The sequence below is a fragment of the Musa acuminata genome, chromosome BXJ3-6 (assembly GCF_036884655.1).
Source record: "Musa acuminata AAA Group cultivar baxijiao chromosome BXJ3-6, Cavendish_Baxijiao_AAA, whole genome shotgun sequence".
Classification (NCBI taxonomy): Eukaryota; Viridiplantae; Streptophyta; class Magnoliopsida; order Zingiberales; family Musaceae; genus Musa; species Musa acuminata.
Genome location: NC_088354.1, coordinates 12,328,142 through 12,346,658, shown reverse-complemented (window position 1 = coordinate 12,346,658; position 18,517 = coordinate 12,328,142). Strand labels below are relative to the sequence as shown.

The following is an 18,517-nucleotide window of genomic DNA, read 5'->3' as shown; positions in this document are numbered from 1 at the left end:
ATTAACTTCAGATTCTGCCCAAACTAAACCTATCATACTCATTGATACGTTGAGTCTGAACCACTGTTGAGCTACGAGTGATCTAATGGAATGACGATACTATTTGCACCTGCAAATATATTTATATGGGCTGAAATATATATGCGGGTGAAGACTGCCATGACAAGAAGGTTAAAACAACAGCTCAGAAAAATGCTAGGAAACCAAGACAAGTCCCATCTTCATCCCAATTTATGTGTTCATTGTTGATGTAGATTCTTTTGCCACATAACACTTTAAACATAGCATATTAGATTATAGGTATTCCAAGATTCTGTAACTTAAACCTTTGTACTATAGCCATCTTTCTGAGTATCTGGAAGCACTCGACGACGGTATGCACCAACACCAGTCGATACGTAGGATTCAACAGCCGATATCGTACGGGACCAGGCCTTGCAGCTCAGGTCCATTGAGTCTGCTGTTGTTGTCAAAACTGAAATGCCAAGTAAACAGCAAGGAATTACATTTTGATGACTAAAACCCGATTAGATCTCATGCGGGAAATAACCTCGAAAGACAAAACAGTAAGATGTGCAGCTTCGGAAAATGCAAGCAATGATTTCAACAACTTAAACTTGAGCTCAAAGTAAAAAATGCAGAACATCCGCGATAAAAGAACATAGAGTGCAATAATTCATCCGCGATCCGTGAATTTAAGCGTGGAAATGTTACAATATGCTCTAACACGTTTACTGTTGATTTTGCTCCTCTTGAACCTACATGTGCTACCATAATTGATCCAAGAACCAAGCCATTCAGCAAAATATAATCAACTAAGAATTTATCTTATTCTTGGAAATACTGCAATCAGGTTTTCCATTTGCATCGACTCCTTGTAACGGTTGAGACTTAACCGTATCTCTAACGAACTTAACCATTGGATGCCTCAAGTGCAGTTGTTTGTATGACTTAGAAATGATAAGACAACGATAAGCTTATACTAGCTGTTGCAGTCATCCCCTTGGTCCTACATCAACCACCAAAGTACCTATATGTTATAGAGCCGTCTAATGTAGCAGCTACATAAGCATTGTTCTTATCTTCTCGCGATCTAATAATCGCACGGTAGTACGTGTCAAAAACTAAAAGTTTGGTTCACAAATTAAAGATTAATTCCTGTTGGATGCATACATAGAGCAGAAATTGGCCACCAAAATGTCACATGATGAGAATCCTATTCACCTGACAGTTCATGTTGAATAGGCTTTCCCACAAACCAATTCAATTCTTCCTCATTTTCCAATCAGTGGTTGTGGGTTATGGAACCCCAATTATTAGTATTTTAAATGCAGTTTGATTCCAATGTCCGCATTGAACTAATAAATGGATCATTTGTGTTCTTCTTTAGCATATGCTGGGAGATCTCAGAAACAATGTCATTACCTCTGAAGGGGGAAGTTGGCGAATGGCCCATCGATCGGAATGGTTCCACAAAGATCATTGTTTGAGAGGTCCCTGCAACAAATTTAGAAGAGATTCTTCGGTGTTAGATCTTAGAAACGTGAAAGAAACACATGAATTTGGATGTCAAGTCATTGTTCCTTACAGGACTTTGAGATTTGAGAGGAAGACAAGCTCTCTGGGAATGGATCCGGAAAGCCTGTTGTTGTTTAGCCGCCTGCAGAGATGATTGCAACCAAAAGGTGATCAGAAATAGCTAATTGATACTGTAATTTCGACGACGACGAAGAAGCAATGTTTGTGCATGAGCAATGAAGAAGCAAATGTGCTCACAAGAATCTAAGTGACTTCAACTTGGCGAAGGACTTGGGGATCTCTCCCTGCAGCTGGTTCCCGTACAAGTCCATGCTGATGAGGCTCTTCAAGTTGCCCAGCTCCGCCGGGATCTTGCCTTGGAAGTTGTTCCGGTAGAGCTCCCTGCAACCCAGGCGACACCATCCGTGAATCAAGATCCCATCTTTATGGTGACAGAGGACAGAGACGAAAGAAGAAAGCCTGGGAGGGACTTACAGGTACTGGAGGCGCTCGAGGCCGCCAAGCTCGGGGCCAATAGAGCCGGAAATGTTGGAGTTCCCCAGGTCCCTGCAACGAAAGTTCGGTCTTTGGTAAGGGAAAAGGGTAAAGATGGGTGATTTGAGAGAGGAAGGGGACGGGAAGAAGAAATTACAGGCGGATAACACGGTTCTGGGAGTCGCAGGTGACATGGAACCAGGTGCAGGGGTTGACGAGGGTGGGATCCCAGCTCTGCAGCACGTTGGTGGGATCCGTCAGCCGCGTCCTCCATGCGTGCAACGCTTCCCCTGTTCCCAACCCAAATCAGAAAAGAACTCACCTTTCTTCTTCGAAGAGCAGCGAGGGAGGAAAGAGAGCTCACCTTCGGGGTTGGTGGACAAGGCCGGAGAAGCGGCGAGGAGCAGGAGGAGGCAGGGAAGCAGCACCGGAAGAGAAGCCATTCGAGGATAACGGGGGACAACGAGGAGGGGAGAGGGGAGAGGACTCTGTAATGGAAGCTTCAAGGGGGAGACACTATCCATCAATGAAGGGGGAGGGAGGGAGAAAGGGTGTCGGAAGTCAGCGGTCAAAAAGGAAGGCGCACGGAAGGAGAAGGGAGAGAAAGGCACGCCATCGTCGTGGGCGTGGGGTTTGGTTTTGCGTGTGTGAGGGTCGGTCGGGTGGTGCAATCACCCATCCCGGTCTTCAGCGCGACGAGCCACTCGAGGCGGCGGTGGTGGTGGTGATCTGCGCGTCGAGAGGCGCATCCATTGGCCGCAGCGAAGTGGAGTCAAGTCGTGAGACTGAGGGCACTCATGCATGCGTCACGTTCTGTCACGGCATGGAAAAGCAGCGAAGTTGCACCGTTCCACGCGTTGACTCGGTCAAAGAATCCTTCTTCTCTTCCTGAACAATGTTTGACTAATTCGACGAAGCATTAATTCTATCTGCCAAATATAAAATTTTAATTACTGGCTCATAGAGAATATAATCTTTCTAAGCTTGTAACATTTTGTCCTTATTCTAACATGAAATATAAAGCATTATATCGGATTAATTAAAAATTACCCTATAGTTAGGCCCTCTGTGCATCCTGAATTCTAAATTTAAGAATTTTATAATGACCTCCTTATAGTCATGAAAGTGAGCCACGTATCCATATTTCTTTAAGCATAATCAATTTTAGTAATAGAAGATATAAAATTATCAATATTACGAATGATAAAATGATTGTTTCAACTATTACTAGTTTTGTTATCTATATTAACAACACCTTGGTGTCACCAAGTAGGTCTGCCGGTAGGTGCTATGCCCTGTCGCCCTTGCCCTCCTCCCGTAGCACCTCCATCTACTCCCTCATCTGCAAATACACATACTCTTATCGTCATCGATCATGCACGTGCGCTGGTGCCCCACCTCCAAGCAACCATGTTAAAGGCCTCCATTGTCCGCGAGATCTATGCTTCTATCATCATGGAGAAGCCATCAAGAACATGGAACACCTCGTGCGTGAAGCTACAATACTCGTCGAGCTCCCATGCCATGTTAGGCAGGTGGACCCATGCATTGGTCGCCATATCGTAGGCTAGCATCGATCACAACACATTCTTTTCTCTTTTCATATCTGTCGACCACGAACACCATTCAGTGATCCTTTGATCCTGATGAGCACGAAGGAGGAGCACTACGAGTCGAGCATGGGGCCCCCACGGATGCCAAACTCAATACACCACATCGTAGATGTGGATGTCGTCGGTGAAGGCCTAGCAGTGGTGGTCCAATCCATTCCAATCCATGAACCACCGCTAGCCCTCTCCCAATGGTGTCTAACTGATAAGAGAGTGGGAAGTCGTGGGAGTGACCAAGGATCGATAACATCAAGGTCCAGATACTGATGGCTTGGTCGAGAAGTAAGAGATGAAAAACTAGGAAGGACAAAGAGGATTATTACTAAGAAGAGATAGGTTCGGATCGGACAAGATCGATCGGGTGAGGTAAATAGAATTTTTGAGGCGATGGAAGTAGCACAACTCGAGGTGGTGCTATTATTAGTAAAATCGATAATACCTAAAATGATCATTATTTTCATTGATAAAATCGATAAATTATATGAGTATTATATTTTTTTATAAATAGAATAAATGAGATTAAATATTTTTCTTCAATAACTATGGAGATATTAATATATTTTTTTAAATTTAGGGACTAAATTGTTGAAAGAATCTAACTACTAGAATAATATGTAATATACCCCATTATATCTATTGATTAATGCCTGCCGTCGATTAATAGGACAAGGTAAATATTTTTGATCAGGTTAACACTAATCTCAAAGGTTCTTTATATTCGTGTATAAAGAACAACAAACTAGTTTGAATGATGGAACTCATGATTTATGGCTAACATTAATAGATTAATTGAATCGATATTTTTATTACCCATATCGGTCTAATAAGTTATCGAAATCGATACACGACAAGCATTTAAAGATTTTGATTTGATGATATATCATCGTAAAAGTGATTTGCTCATCTAAACACATCTTCACGTACGTACACATACGAAAGAAAACTTCCAACACCTTTTCAATATCATTCGATTCGCTTCGTATGGCTATGGAAAATACGCAAATAATTATATTGATTAGGAGCTAACTCGGAAAAGGTGAATATATACATATTCAAAATTATTTTATGTGCAATGAATTCAATAGATCAAATCGGAAATAGAATCGATTCAATGGTTCATCAATTTCAAACCTAATCGGAATCGGTAATAACCATTTTAAACAGACAATTATGGTTTCTAAACTGTCTAAATATAATAAAAATCAAAATAAAACATATATAAGGTCTATGATATGATATTAGTAGTTAAATACTTACTTTAAAAGCAATTAATTTGGATTTAAATCTTATAGAGTTATTTAGCTTCATTAAAATTTTATAATTTTACCTTTTTATATTAACTATTTTTTTAAGTCATTAGAGTGATTATAGTTATACATCTATTTTTTATATATTTTAAAAATAAATTTATATTTTTATATTTTAAAATATTTTAATTATTCAAAAATTAACAATTCAAATCGGAATCAGAATAAAAATTTTAAAAAATTCAAATAAATTTTTTTTATTTTTAATTAAATAAAAAATAGAAAGAAAACCATGATCAAGGTTGGCAGTGTAGGCTATAAATTAGAAAATGATGTCCCAAAGCTTCTAGAATTCATTTGAGTTTTTGTGTTATCCATCTCTACCTCTATCTTTAGGCTATAGGAGATTGTTGTGATATTGCTTGTTGTTGTATGGGAGTTGGGTTTTTTTTGTTGAATCTCGAATTTTGATGATGAAACTAATTGATTGTGTTTAGATGTTTAACTGCATTTTGAGTGATGCAGGTCTACTCGATCAGGATTAAATAGTTAACACAGGAGGAATTGACGTTGCGCCGGAGGAGATCACGTTAGGATATTGGATGGCAGAAGGATTCGGACGTCGGGCATCGGGCCAAGAACGGAATTGCGCCAAGGATATCGGGGTTACGGAGGTCAACCGTCGATTGGGCAACAAGCCGCAAGAGAGGACGATGCGCCGAAGAATCGGACAAATCGCCAACCAATGACGTGTCGGGCAACAGAATGTCAATTCGCTTTGTAATAATTGTCTAGATCGGAGTAGAGTTTTGGTTTGTGTGCAGGATTAACTATGATAACAACGAAGACATAAAGCGAAACAAAGTGTCGGAGTCAAGCGCGAAGGATTTGTTGTGAGTTCGAGAGTTCGACGAAAGTCCGAAGGTTCGTCGGGAATGCTGCCGGAACTAGCCGAGAATGAGTAGGGAGCTTGTCGAAGGGTTTTTCGGAAGCTCGCCGGAAGATTCGTTAGAAGTTCACAGAGCTCACCGAGAAAGATCAGAGCTTGCCGAAGAAGCTCATTGGAACTTGCCAAGATCAAATCGTGAAGTCTAGGAGCTTGCCGGGAGTCCGTAGAATGGTTTCCGAGAGTTCGTCGGAAGACCGTCGGAAGTTCGCCGGAAGCTCACCGGAAAAAGTCTTGACTTGCGGATTTTGTAATAGCTTAGAAAATATCTTTAAATTCGTAGCTAGCACGTTAAGTAGGGTTAGGATTAGGTGTTAATCTTATAACTCAAGTAGGGGCCAATTGGACCCGAGTTCGGACTGGTTTGGGCCAAGTTTGGACCCCAACCAGTGAGCTGAAATAGTGTAGGCGGTGGCACCGCCTAGAACCCGAGAACCAAGCGGTGGCACCGCTGGACTGAGCAGTGGCACCACCCAACACCTGAGAGGTCCGACGGTGGCACCGCCAGTACACTGCCAATGTCATACACTGACAGGTGGTGGCACCGCCACTGACAGGCGGTGGCACCGCCAACATCGGGAACCAAAGAGAATTCAAATTTTGGAGCCCAAATTTGAATCCTTTTGAGGCCTATAAATACCCCTCAATTCTCAACTGAGATAACAACCTTTGAGAAGCAAGAGATTGAGATAAAAGTCTTAGCAAAGTCTTTAGCAAGTTTTTGTTTTCAATTGCTTAAGTATTCACCTCCTTCTTTCTTTTTGAAAATTTGTAAGAGAGTGAACCACTTGTAAAAGGTTGTAAGAGGGGTATTTGTCCTTACCTTTCAAAGTGATTTGCTAGTAGAAGTTGGGAGCCTCATCGAAGAAGGCTTCGCAAGTGAATGTAGGTCGCATGACCGAACCACTATAAATCGGTTTGCGTTTATCTTATTGTCATTTATATTACTGCAAACCATCTTCACTTTGATGCTCTACTTCTTTGTCTCCTTCTTACGTATCCCTTCAAGTTAAAATGCAATCGAAACAGTTTCAAACGAAACGTTACTTTTATCATACGAAGTTTCTGAAAGTGTTTAAATCATCAAAAGTTTATCATACTTTACCGCTGCACTAATTCACCCCCCCATACTTTACCGCTGCACTAATTCACCCCCCCCCCCTCTTAATGCCGCTCCGATCCTAACATTTTTATGGTTTTATTTTTGAGGTTTAGAGTTTGTTCTCAACATTCTTTTTTAGGTTTATATGTACCGCTCCATATAGTTAATTTTGATGAAGATTTCATAATTTTATTGCTAGGTGATGTGATAAGGATGATAAAAAATATATTTATCATTCTATTTATATATATTTTTTCAAATCTTTGGAAGAGATAAATCAGAGAACCAACACAGTAATTCTCATTGCATTAATCATTATTATACTCACAGAACATACATTATGAGGTAAGTCGAGCTATCCATCGTTATACATATGGTAAATTCTAGAAATAAAACCTCTAAATTTGATAAATTTCTCCGTCATAGCATTTCTTATTTCATAAAAAATAATTTTACCTCTACAAGTTTGTCCGTCATTGTCTCTGTGTGTGGGCTTCCCACCCTTCGCTTGTCGTCACCATCATTCTTGTCATCCTTGGTAACAAAGGGGGCATGGGTGAGGATACTGAGGGCGAGATGCACAGGCAACAATAAAGATGACGATAAAGGAAGAGAGGAGAGGACGCTAGGGTGACGATGTGTGATAAAGACAGCTAAGAGTGGACGATGGTAACAAGCAAGAGGGAGAGCTTATGCGTGAAGATACAAGCGACCAGGTGATGATTCTCCTTCGCCCTCTTCGATTATTACAAACATAATGATCGTGAGAGATGAGGGTGACGATCAAAATGTGAGGGAATGCACACAAAGGTGAAGGCAATCTAAGAGGCAAACGGAGTCGAGGATAAAATTATCTTTTTATGAATGAAGGGGTGTTACTATGAGAATTTCTCAAAGTATTTTTTTAAAAAAACAATTATCATATATATATATATATATATATATATATATAGTTATATTAGTGAAAAACACATGTTTAATATAAATTCAATATCTTTTTCTTTTGTAGATTATGCATATTAATATGCAATGATAGAAAACACATGTTCAATATTAGCAGTAGCATCATCTTCTGACATATCTAAATAAATATAGGACAGACAAAAAATAAGAAAAAGGGACAAGTAGTTGAGACGAGCGCTAAGGCAAGAGACTCTCATTTCGGTTGCTTTCCTCTTATATTTGAGATGAGTGGAGTCCATCACTAAAGCAAAACTTCTTTAAGAAGAGATTTGAGTTCATCATGCTCTCATATGAGTTAATCGGAACATTTTAATTTAGTTTATTTTAGTTTTGTATCAAAAAAAAAAAAGATTGACTCATAAAAATATGAAGAATAATTATTATCAATTCATATTTAAATATTTTAAACCTAATGATGCAAAATTAATAAGTTAATGGATTACACTAAAAATAAATCAACGCTCTTCTTGAGATTTCGAATAAGAAATTGTTTCACAACGGAGGATATATTAAATCCAATGCTCTTCTTTAAAATTCAACCTTTCATTGGTCGATGATCGGTGAGATGAATTAGTACAAGAATATATTTAAAAAATTTTAGAAGAAAAAATTAAATATTTAATTATTAAATAACATAAGAATTAATTTTATAGTAATTTTATGGATGGCCTAATCTCTTGAGGTCACTCATATCCACTAGCGAACTTTCTTCAATTAATAAAAATCAAAACCATTCACACTTCAAACACATATTTGTTTATGATAATTAAAGAAAAAATATTAAAACTCAAGAGAAATAAATATAAGAGAATTATAATATTTATGTACAGGATCCTTAATGAACATTTGAATTCACTTGTCTCAACTCATAATTTATTTTTTTATTTATAGAGGTTTAAAATTTAAAATATTAAACTATTTTAAAAAATCATAATAATATTTTTTATTATATTTTTAAATATTTTATAAATCAACATATTTTAATACATAAATTCGAATCTAAGATCTATCACTTATCACTTATTTAACTGTATATTAATAATCTTGAATGTCTGAGCAACATTGTTGTTTTTTAATTTATCTATATATATATTTTATATTCTTAAGATATTTTTAAAGTTAAAATATTTTTATTTTTAATATTATTATAAAATGAAAACAAATATCTTGTCGACTGTATTCTATGTAAGTCCTCGCCGTCTCCCTCTCCTCTCTGTGTGTGCTGTGATGGCGGATAAGCTATCCCTCTCCCTCTCCCTCTCCCTCCCTCTCCGCGTTCCCTCCCCTCCTCCGTCCAATTCAAAGCCGCTCTTCCATGAATCCCCGTCCCCTAACACCCCTCCGCCTTCTTCCACTCTCGCCCCAATCCTCCACGACCTCCTCCTACCCCCCCAAAACCCCGCTCTTCCGTCCCCCGCCCTCCGCAACCGCCGCCGCCGCCCCCCGCCCACCTCCTCCCGCAAGCCTCGCCTCGGTAGGTCCCACGACCCCAACCGTGGCCGCCCGTGGTCCATCGACCCCCGCGCCTCCCTCCGCAGCCACCGCGCCCTCCACTCCCTCGTCCACTCCACGTCCCACCCGCCCCCCGACCTCGACGACCTCCTCCGCCCCCTCTCCCCCTCCCCCTCCCCCGATTCCCCCCTCGAACCATTCCTCACCGACCTCCTCGCCGTCATCGAGGGCCTCGAGTTCCACCGCCACTCCGACACTGCCCTCGCCGTCTTCGACTGGGCCCGCCGCACCCTCGGCGACGCCCGCCTCTTCTCCTCCGGCGTCGGCGCTGGTCGACCCATCCTCCCGGTTGTCATCAGTATCCTCGGCCGCCAGGACCGCCTCGCCGATGCCGCTGCCCTGCTCCAGTGCCTTCAGGACCACGGCTCCTCCGCCGACGTCTATACCTACACCTCGCTCATCACCGCCTATGCCCGCAAGAAACGGTACCGGGAGGCGCTCGCCGTGTTCCGCCGGCTGGAGGTCGATGGTTGCAAGCCGACCATCATCACCTACAATGTTGTCCTCAACGTGTACAGCAACCTGTTCATGCCGTGGAACAAGGTGGCAGCCCTTGTCGATGCCATGAAGAGCAATGGAATTTCACCGGACAGGTACACCTATAACACCCTCATTAGCTGCTGCCGCCGTGGGTCACTCTACGAGGAGGCCACCGAGATCTTTAGAGAGATGAAAGCTATGGGCTTTGCGCCCGATAATGTCACCTACAACACGCTCCTTGACGTCTATGGGAAGTCCCGGAGGCATGCAGAGGCGTTGGGCGTTCTTCATGATATGGAAGCGGCTGGATTTTCCCCCAGCATTGTCACGTATAACTCTTTGATCTCTTCGTACGCTAAAGATGGGATCTTGGATGAGGCAATGGATCTCAAGGAGCAGATGGAGGTGAAGGGGATCAAGCCGGATGTTTTCACATACACCACTCTTATTTCCGGGTTTGAGAAGGCTGGCAGGGATGAACTTGCTGTGAGGATCTATGAGGAGATGGAGAGCAAGCGGTGCAAGCCAAACTTGTGCACCTTCAATGCTTTGATCAAGATGCATGGGAATCGGGGAAGATTCACAGAGATGATGAGGATCTTTGAGGAGATCAGGTCCATTGGCTTCAAGCCAGACATTGTAACTTGGAACTCGCTGTTGGCTGTGTTTGGACAAAATGGAATGGATTCAGAGGTCTCAGGAGTGTTCAAGGAGATGAAGAAGGCAGGTTTTGTGCCCGAGAGGGACACATATAATACCTTGATCAGTGCTTACAGTCGGTGTGGCTCATTTGACCAAGCTATGGAGGTTTACAAGAGGATGCTTGCTGCTGGCATTGGACCTGATCTTTCCACTTATAATGCTGTGCTAGCTGCACTTGCTCGCGGGGGGCTTTGGCAACCAGCAGAGAAGATACTTGCGGAGATGAAGGATGGGCGTTGCAAGCCTAATGAGCTTACATATTGTTCATTGCTCCATGCATATGCCAATGGGAAAGAGTTAGATCGGTTGCATGCATTATCTGAAGACATATATTCAAGGACTATCGTGCCACACAACATGCTTCTGAAAACACTGGTATTGGTCAACAGCAAGAGTGATCTTCTAGCTGAAACAGAACGAGCTTTCATGGAGCTGAGGAAGAGAGGTTGTTCCCCTGATATCACTACTTTGAATGCCATGGTCTCAGTCTATGGAAGAAGGCAAATGGTTGCAAAAGTGGATGAGATCCTCAAATTCATGAGAGCCAGTGGCTTTACTCCTAGTTTGACAACATTCAATAGTTTAATTAACATGTATAGCCGGCTGGGAGACTTTGAAAGATGTGAAAAGATTCTTAATGAAATCAAGTTGAAAGGTGGGAGGCCTGACCTTTACTCATATAACACTGTCATCTATGCCTATGGCAGACAGGGCCGCATGAAAGATGCCTCAAGGATATTCTCAGGACTGCAGGCTTCTGGTCTTAGGCCTGATATTGTAACATATAATACTTTTGTTGCAAGTTATGTGACCAATTCAATGTTTGTAGAGGCTATTGATGTAGTTCGCTACATGATCAAAAGTGGCTGCAGGCCAAATGAGAATACCTACAACTCTATAGTAGATGGGTACTGCAAACAGGGGCGGAAGGATGAAGCAATTGCTTTCATATCGAACCTTCAGCAACTAGATCGTGGAATTCCTAAGGATGAGCAAGAAAGGTTATCAGAACGACTAGCGAAAAGTACTTTGTAGTTCCAAAGGAAGTTCACACTAGATGGATACAATCAACTTTTCTTTTGTTGGCTATTACACATTGCAAAAAAACAAGAGGCTGTTACCACACTTATTTACAACTTTTCAGCAGCTTGATGCTGGGAAATGAATTGTTTGAGTAATTGGATGAAGCCCCCTTCTGATCTCAGAGGCTTGAGCCTAGATCATGATCTATATCATCCAAAGTCGCTTCATCCTCTGTGAGCTATTTCTTAGGTATTTCTTGTTCAAATCTCTCTTGGCAAAGAGCACTTTTTTCCCCACATGTAATCTTGATTTGACTTTATGTTGTAACTGACTTGTACATTTCTCGTTAGGTTGCTCTTTAAGTAAAAAAACATGTATTAAAATGTCACATTTATACTGATTGTGCTATTATAAGTTGCATTTTGTACTGATACTGTAAGCAATTTGCTCTTTTTTGTTCGTGTTTTATGCATCAATAACTGTGGTATAGCTTGGATGATGCCTTGTTCAAGTAACTAGACACTAAGGTTCTAGAAACCATACTATGATTGGAGGAAGGGGTCAGTATGATGACAAGCATTCTGTAAGAATAGATATAAGCTGAGGACACTTATCTAGGTGATCTTCCATTGGCTGCTCACAATACATAGAAAACTTGGTGTCTGTTGATCAGGATTCTCTTTGCCATTACATTGTAACTCGTTGATTTTCATTATCGTAAACTCCACTCATCTTCTTCAGAACTATTGACTTGGAGTAATCTATGATGCACTGAGTGAAAGCATTCTTCCTTTGTCATGTGGTTTCCCTTATCCAATCATCTACGTGATTAATTATGTAGCAAAATTATCTTGATAAGTGGAGGAAAGCAGTTATGCAATTTATGGCTTATTCTATGCTTGGTTCAGGCCTTTTGCACAAGAGATAATGAATCAATTAAAGACATAGTAGTTCTATTCCCTCCTCTTCGGCTGTGCCTCTGTGTGCTTCATGTGGGAATTCACATGTTCGCCATAACATCATCTTTCCTGTTAAGTAACAACGGTTGTATCATGCCCTTACCTTATCAATAGTTTCATGTGTTTCACAGTCAGCATTGGTTCTGTATTTCTTCTTCCTTCTATCTCCGCAATGTGGAGAAGATTAAGCTACTTTAAGGTCAGATTTGATGTGTTTATGCAGCTTAGACAAGAAATCATACTTGTTCCAGAATGTCTGGCGTCCTACATTACTTGAATGATACGCATCATGTCAATTATGTGTGTGCCTCACATTTTAATAAGAAATGTGAAGGTTGGTAAGTGAGTGAGTTTAGCAATCAATATTCTTCTCCTGCCATGTTTCTACTCAGTTGTGGGTTCCTATTTCCTATTCCTGAATCGAGTCTCTTGTTTAACATCTGATTTCTGTATCTCAAACTACTACTGGCTTTCTCTTCATTTGTGATAAAACATAACACTGGCTTTGGAAGTAACTCTGATGCTCAAGTCCATTGTATGGCTGAATTTTGATTGCCAGGATCATGAATATCAAGGTTTGCTTTACATCATGTTATCAAGGTTTCCTGTTCCTGGATAGAGTCTCTTGTTCAGTATCTGATTTCTGTATCTAAATGTTCTGCTGGCTTCTTTTTCTTTTGTGACAAAAACATACTACTGGCTTTGGAAGGAATGCCGACAGCCAAATTTATTGTATGGCTGAAAATTTCTTGTCTGGATCAGTGTATCAAGGTTTGCTTACCTTTACATCTTGTTATACTAGAAGTTGAATTGCACCTAAAAGTTTCATATTCATAGTATGGCTGACGTTTTCTTGCCTGGATCAGTATATCAAGGTTTGCTTTCCTTTATATCTTGTTATTACTAGTAGTTGAATTCCACCTTGAGGTTTCATATTCCTAGTGTCTTCAAGGTAAGTTTATTTTCTCTCTTGTACATACTTATAAGGTAAATGCATAATCGAACTTCAGTTGTATTACTTGTCAGGGTTTTGTTTCACATCTTCTAGTAGTCCAGACAGGTCATTGAGTTGATTTGTTGCACATCTCTGCATATTAAATCGCCAATCTTTCCTATTTCTCCATCTTTTTCAGAAAAGGTACTTGTGGACAGCTGTCAAATTAATTGTGAGATACATGTAATCTTCAAACATGAAATTTGGGTCCCTCCAGTAATTCTTATCTTGTTCCTGGTGAGGCTAATTAGGAATTTTCTCTCTGTGGGAACCAAAGAAGATAGACAATGGATCGACCATGAGAACAATATGCTCAGACCATAAATGGAGTAGCCTGCACACTGCCACTAGATTCCATATCATTTATTTGCTGCTGTATGTCCCAGGATCAAGACAAACATTCCCATCAGCATTTCACTTCGGATTTGAGAGGAAGATGTGCCAACATATCATCACTATTGTCAATTTCTTTCACCACTGTTAAGCAAGCAAACCTTAGCTTTCCTTTTTCACTTTCATTGTAATGAATCATGATGTGCACAAGGAGCTAGAACTTTTAATGCATTAGAGAAGTAACTATTTGTTTGAAGGAGGGGAAATTTTGTCTACTTATATTCTATTTTCTGATCTTTTCTTTGGATAATTTCAGGGAAACAAACCTTGTTTCTGGATGTCAGATACAGCAAAGAACAAATAGCATGTTTGGATCAAGTAATCCCACTGATCAAGTTCTTTGTATTTTTTAATACACGAAAGTTAGATATTTCCTTAAATGATATGGATCTTAATAGATTACCAACCTTTATAGTTCCTGTTTTCCTGGAAGCTACAATGATTCTGTTCATTCATCACTACCAAGCAGGACTTTACATGATATGACAGAGAAGAATAGATGTGGATGACATCTTCCTGTGTCCTTTGGTTTCAACTCTGCAAGTGTGGGAGGCTGAAGCACATGGGATGTAAGTGGCAAGAGTTGAAGCCTTTGGAAGGCATTAAAGGGCAGTACACACATGTCCAAAATAGCTGAAAGCTTACCAGGACTGAAACAGTGGTGGTTCAGAAACAGGTTGTGTGATAGTGCAGTGACTGCAAAATGTTGATAGCCTGATTTCCTGCTACCTTGGACATGACCATAGATTCTTATACAAAGCATGCTTGGTGTTTGTAATTTTGACTCACTGAAAGATTGGAAAGAAGACACTAAAAAAAGGAATCAAGGGGATGATTTGAGAGGAATATGCATGCAAAGGCTGGAGGTTTAATTCAACCTGAGAGGAGTATGATTTGTTGGTTTACATCTTTAATACCACAACAGCATGGTTTGATCACCTAAAACCTAGTAATAGTTCTTTTGCACATGTAAAGGCTTTTGCTTTAGATGTAAATAGGACTTGAAAGCAATCAGGTTGCTTGGTCAATGGGAAGTAGTGTTGATGTTAACACTACTTCAACACAAGGAAGACTCTGGATGTACAACAACAAATCATTTTGTCCCAACTTTAATTGATTATATAGAGTAATGTCTTTAGTTAAATCAAAAGTGTTCAAATATCTTTTTTTGTAGTTTTTGTAAGATCTTCATCTCATCTGACTATAATATTTATTGATCTTCTCAAGACATGTTTATTTTAATGTAGGAGCTATAGTTAATTATTCACTTAAGAAATATTTTTTTATAGCTTTCCTAATAACTTTGGACATCTACTTCAATATTCTTATCTTGGTTATACTTTGATGCAGCATATCCATGATATTATGTTGTGAGAGACTACACCACAAATATTCAAATCATTGAGATGGATAATATGTGCAAAGGTACTGAACATATCAGATCTACTGCAAGATATAAGATCAAAAGAATACAGAAACAAAGGGCCATGGTGCTGCATTGAAGAAGATCAAGTGTCAGATTTGGTCAAATTTGGTTGGGGATGCATAGCATCTGCAAAGGTGGACATATCAGATTCACCAAAGATCTTACAGTAGAAAAAAAAAACAGAGAAAGGAAAAGAAAAGAAAAGAAAGGAAAAGAAATCAAAGGTAATGAATGAGATGGGAAACCACATGGAGACCTTGAAATCCCCATGTCCTTGATGCAATGATGCTTTCACACAACCTGTCCCGAGACAAAGCACAGAGTTCTGGGTCTTGGTCAATAAAGGTAGAAGAAGACTAGGAACATACCACCATCCCCAAGACACCCTCCCACCTGGACATGACCTGTGGACCCCCTTCCAGTGACCAACTCCCAGATGCTGTCCCACAACAGGAGAAAGAAGAAGAAGCTCACAGCACACTGAGGAGTTCCTGAAATCTACAGAGAAGTGAAGGGTTGTTCTACACAGACAGCTTCATGTCTTGAGATCCTTGGAACTGAAAACAGTATTTGATTAAAGAACAGCAAGACGAAACAAGGACAGTGAAGTATAAACTGAGGAATCAAAGAAGAAAGCCTCTCCCCCCAATCCATCAATGAATTATACTCTATGGTTAGTCAGCACAAGAAGAAGAAGATGATGATGATGAAGAGAAAGCAGCAGTAAACAGTTTCAATCCTACACTTGGAGCCTCCAAACGATCCGGTCACGCATGTCTTGTGGCTTCTCAACAGCTGCCACCTTCGCCCGGTGCGCAACCCCGGTCGTCGTCTTCCCTCTTTCTCCTTGAGCAAGCTCACAGGTTTCGCCGATCGAGACGCATCTCACGTCAGCAGGAGGAATGAAGCAATCCATGGAGAGGCCGGGGACATTGAAGGCCACTTCCTCGATCGTCCACACCTCCTCCATCCTCGTCTTGGTGTGGCTCATTGCCGCCTCACCGAACCTGAAGAGGGTGACATCGGAGCGACCGGAATGGGCGATCATTATTCCCTCCACCGGGCGGTAGTCATCGAGGAAGGAGTTGATGGTGGTCTCCCAGTACACTGCATCGCCTCCGGCGGTGGCTTGGATTCTCGTCAGGTGTGAATCTTCCATGTGGACGAGGAGGCCGGTTCGCTGGCTGAAGCAGCCGAACAAGACGTGCCGGATGATCTCTGCGGGGCCTTCGCTCCGGGCTTTCAGCGTCTGCGGGTCGGCGCAGAGCTTGAGGATGAAGCAATCCTCCCCGTTAACCTTCTTCTCCCCGATGCAACGCGCGTCGGCAAACATGCTTGCCGTGGTCAATGGATCAAGACCCTGCAGGAAGAGCTGCACTCAGAGCGAATCCATAGCTCGAGGCTTCCTCAAGCAAATTCAGTGACCACAAGAAAAAGTACCTGGAGCGCGCGGCGGAGGGGGCGAACGGGGCCTCTGGCGGCATGGGCGCCGAGCCAGGGGGTGTGGCGCCACACCACCTTGCCATTGGAGCCGGCGTGGACCTTGCTGCCGCCCACGGCGAGCTCCACGTACCACATGTCCGGGGTCATCTGCCAGAGGACGAAGCCGCCGGACTCCGCGGTGCGCGACGAACCGCCACGGTTCTTTACGACTTTCGTCGCGGTCTCAAACTCCGACGCCACCATTCTCACCTTCCCCATGGCGTAGGCGTTGCGGATGGATCTCTGGAGCTTCAGACCCCCCGACGCCGCCGTGTACTGCTGTAATATGTACTGAGCCGACGAGGTCTCCTGAAAGGAAGAAGTATAGGCGATGATGAACTAAATCCAAGCAGAAAAGTTCCATCAACATGTCATTTTGGCGCTACAGATGTATTTGGGCAATAAATTTGGAGCTTTCGTCTCAAGAGAACGAGAAAACCGGACTCAATTAAGAGCGTCAAAGCGTCAAGCTGTAGCTTTTGCCGACGAAGTGATGTGAACAGAGCAATGAAGGAAAAGAAGGCGTAGCTCACGATGGGAGTGTTCTTGATGCTGAGATGAGGCAGAGGGTCGACGCAGCTGACATGAAGGGGGGCGAGCGGCGCACCCATGACTCCGAGCAGGAGGCGGAGGTCCGAGCGGCGGAACGAGGAGGACGCGCCTCCGGCGGACGAGGAGGTGACGGACGGGGCCCGGGAGAGCTGGCCCCTCACCCAGCGGCCCCACCCTTCCTTCGTCGGTGCCCCATCGTCGTCTCCGGAGCCGCCGCCGTCGGGGCCCTCCATGAGTGGCGCGAGCGTCTCCCGGAAGCTCACGGACCTAGCGACCAGCGCTGCCTGGTCCGGGGGCAGCGACAGCGACTGGTGGCGCCCGTGGCCCTTCCTCCGTCGCGGCGCGAACAGCGCGGGGGCCTCCGCCGCCGGAGATCGGCCGCTTCCCGTGTTCTTCTCCCGAGATCGCGACCGCGCCGGCGACAGTCCCCGCACCACCTCCTCCCTCAGCGCCGAGAAGAACCCCTGCTTCTTCTCCATGGACTTGCCCTGCGAAGCTCACTCCCCTGGACTTAACCGTAATTTACAGTCGCAGCAACGGCCGAATCGCCGTTGTCCGTTAGGATCTGAGAAGCTGGAATATAATACTCTTTCCCCCAGAGGAGGTTGCAGAGTCGGATATATAAGCGGACAAGGAGAAGACAGGAGAGAGAGAGCTGCTCAGCTCGGTGGGAAGGGGAACGAGGAAAGCAACCAAAAGCAGCGTAAATAATAACAATAATAATAATAATAATAATAATAATAATAAGAAAAGAAAAGGATTAAATATATCGTAAACAACAATTGGTATTTCGCGTCACGAGATTAGCGTTGATCAGAGATCTTTCAATCGCAGCCGTCCGCCGGCGCCTACTTACTCCACTGTGTTGGGTCTTCACCAGTACTACGTTGTAACGTTAATCCCACCAAACCAAATCATCAAACACAGTGCGTGTGCCACGTGGAGCATCATGCTAACCCATAATTTTGGGTGCATTGCATTATGGATTGATTTGTAAACGTACACAATTCGATAGATATGGGAACTGAAGCGACTCATATAGAATCTTGTCATGTTTGCAAGTAAGATAACACTATAAGGAAAATCCTGCTCAATGATTCTTGCTCTAAACGA

General features: G+C 42.4%; 3 protein-coding genes across 3 annotated transcripts; 1 reads left to right on the top strand and 2 right to left on the bottom strand.

The window, feature by feature from the left end:
* Positions 1-193: 193 nt before the first annotated feature.
* Positions 194-2,744, bottom strand: LOC135584042 (leucine-rich repeat protein 2-like). The gene is made up of 7 exons (XM_065153696.1): positions 2,378-2,744; positions 2,171-2,303; positions 2,014-2,085; positions 1,777-1,920; positions 1,589-1,660; positions 1,426-1,497; positions 194-475 (listed from the first exon to the last, which is right to left on the bottom strand). Exons 1-7 carry the CDS (start codon positions 2,535-2,537, stop codon positions 406-408), a joined length of 723 nt encoding a protein of 240 aa, XP_065009768.1. The 5' UTR covers positions 2,538-2,744; the 3' UTR covers positions 194-405.
* A 6,339-nt stretch (positions 2,745-9,083) lies between these two features.
* Positions 9,084-12,025, top strand: LOC135639434 (pentatricopeptide repeat-containing protein At5g02860-like). The gene has a single exon (XM_065153180.1). The coding sequence runs from the start codon at positions 9,109-9,111 to the stop codon at positions 11,608-11,610; it is 2,502 nt and encodes an 833-aa protein (XP_065009252.1). The 5' UTR covers positions 9,084-9,108; the 3' UTR covers positions 11,611-12,025.
* Positions 12,026-15,912: 3,887 nt separating this feature from the next.
* Positions 15,913-18,054, bottom strand: LOC103988011 (uncharacterized). The gene is made up of 3 exons (XM_009406498.3): positions 17,386-18,054; positions 16,811-17,161; positions 15,913-16,730 (listed from the first exon to the last, which is right to left on the bottom strand). Exons 1-3 carry the CDS (start codon positions 17,881-17,883, stop codon positions 16,110-16,112), a joined length of 1,470 nt encoding a protein of 489 aa, XP_009404773.2. The 5' UTR covers positions 17,884-18,054; the 3' UTR covers positions 15,913-16,109.
* Between the last annotated feature and the right edge of the window lie 463 nt (positions 18,055-18,517).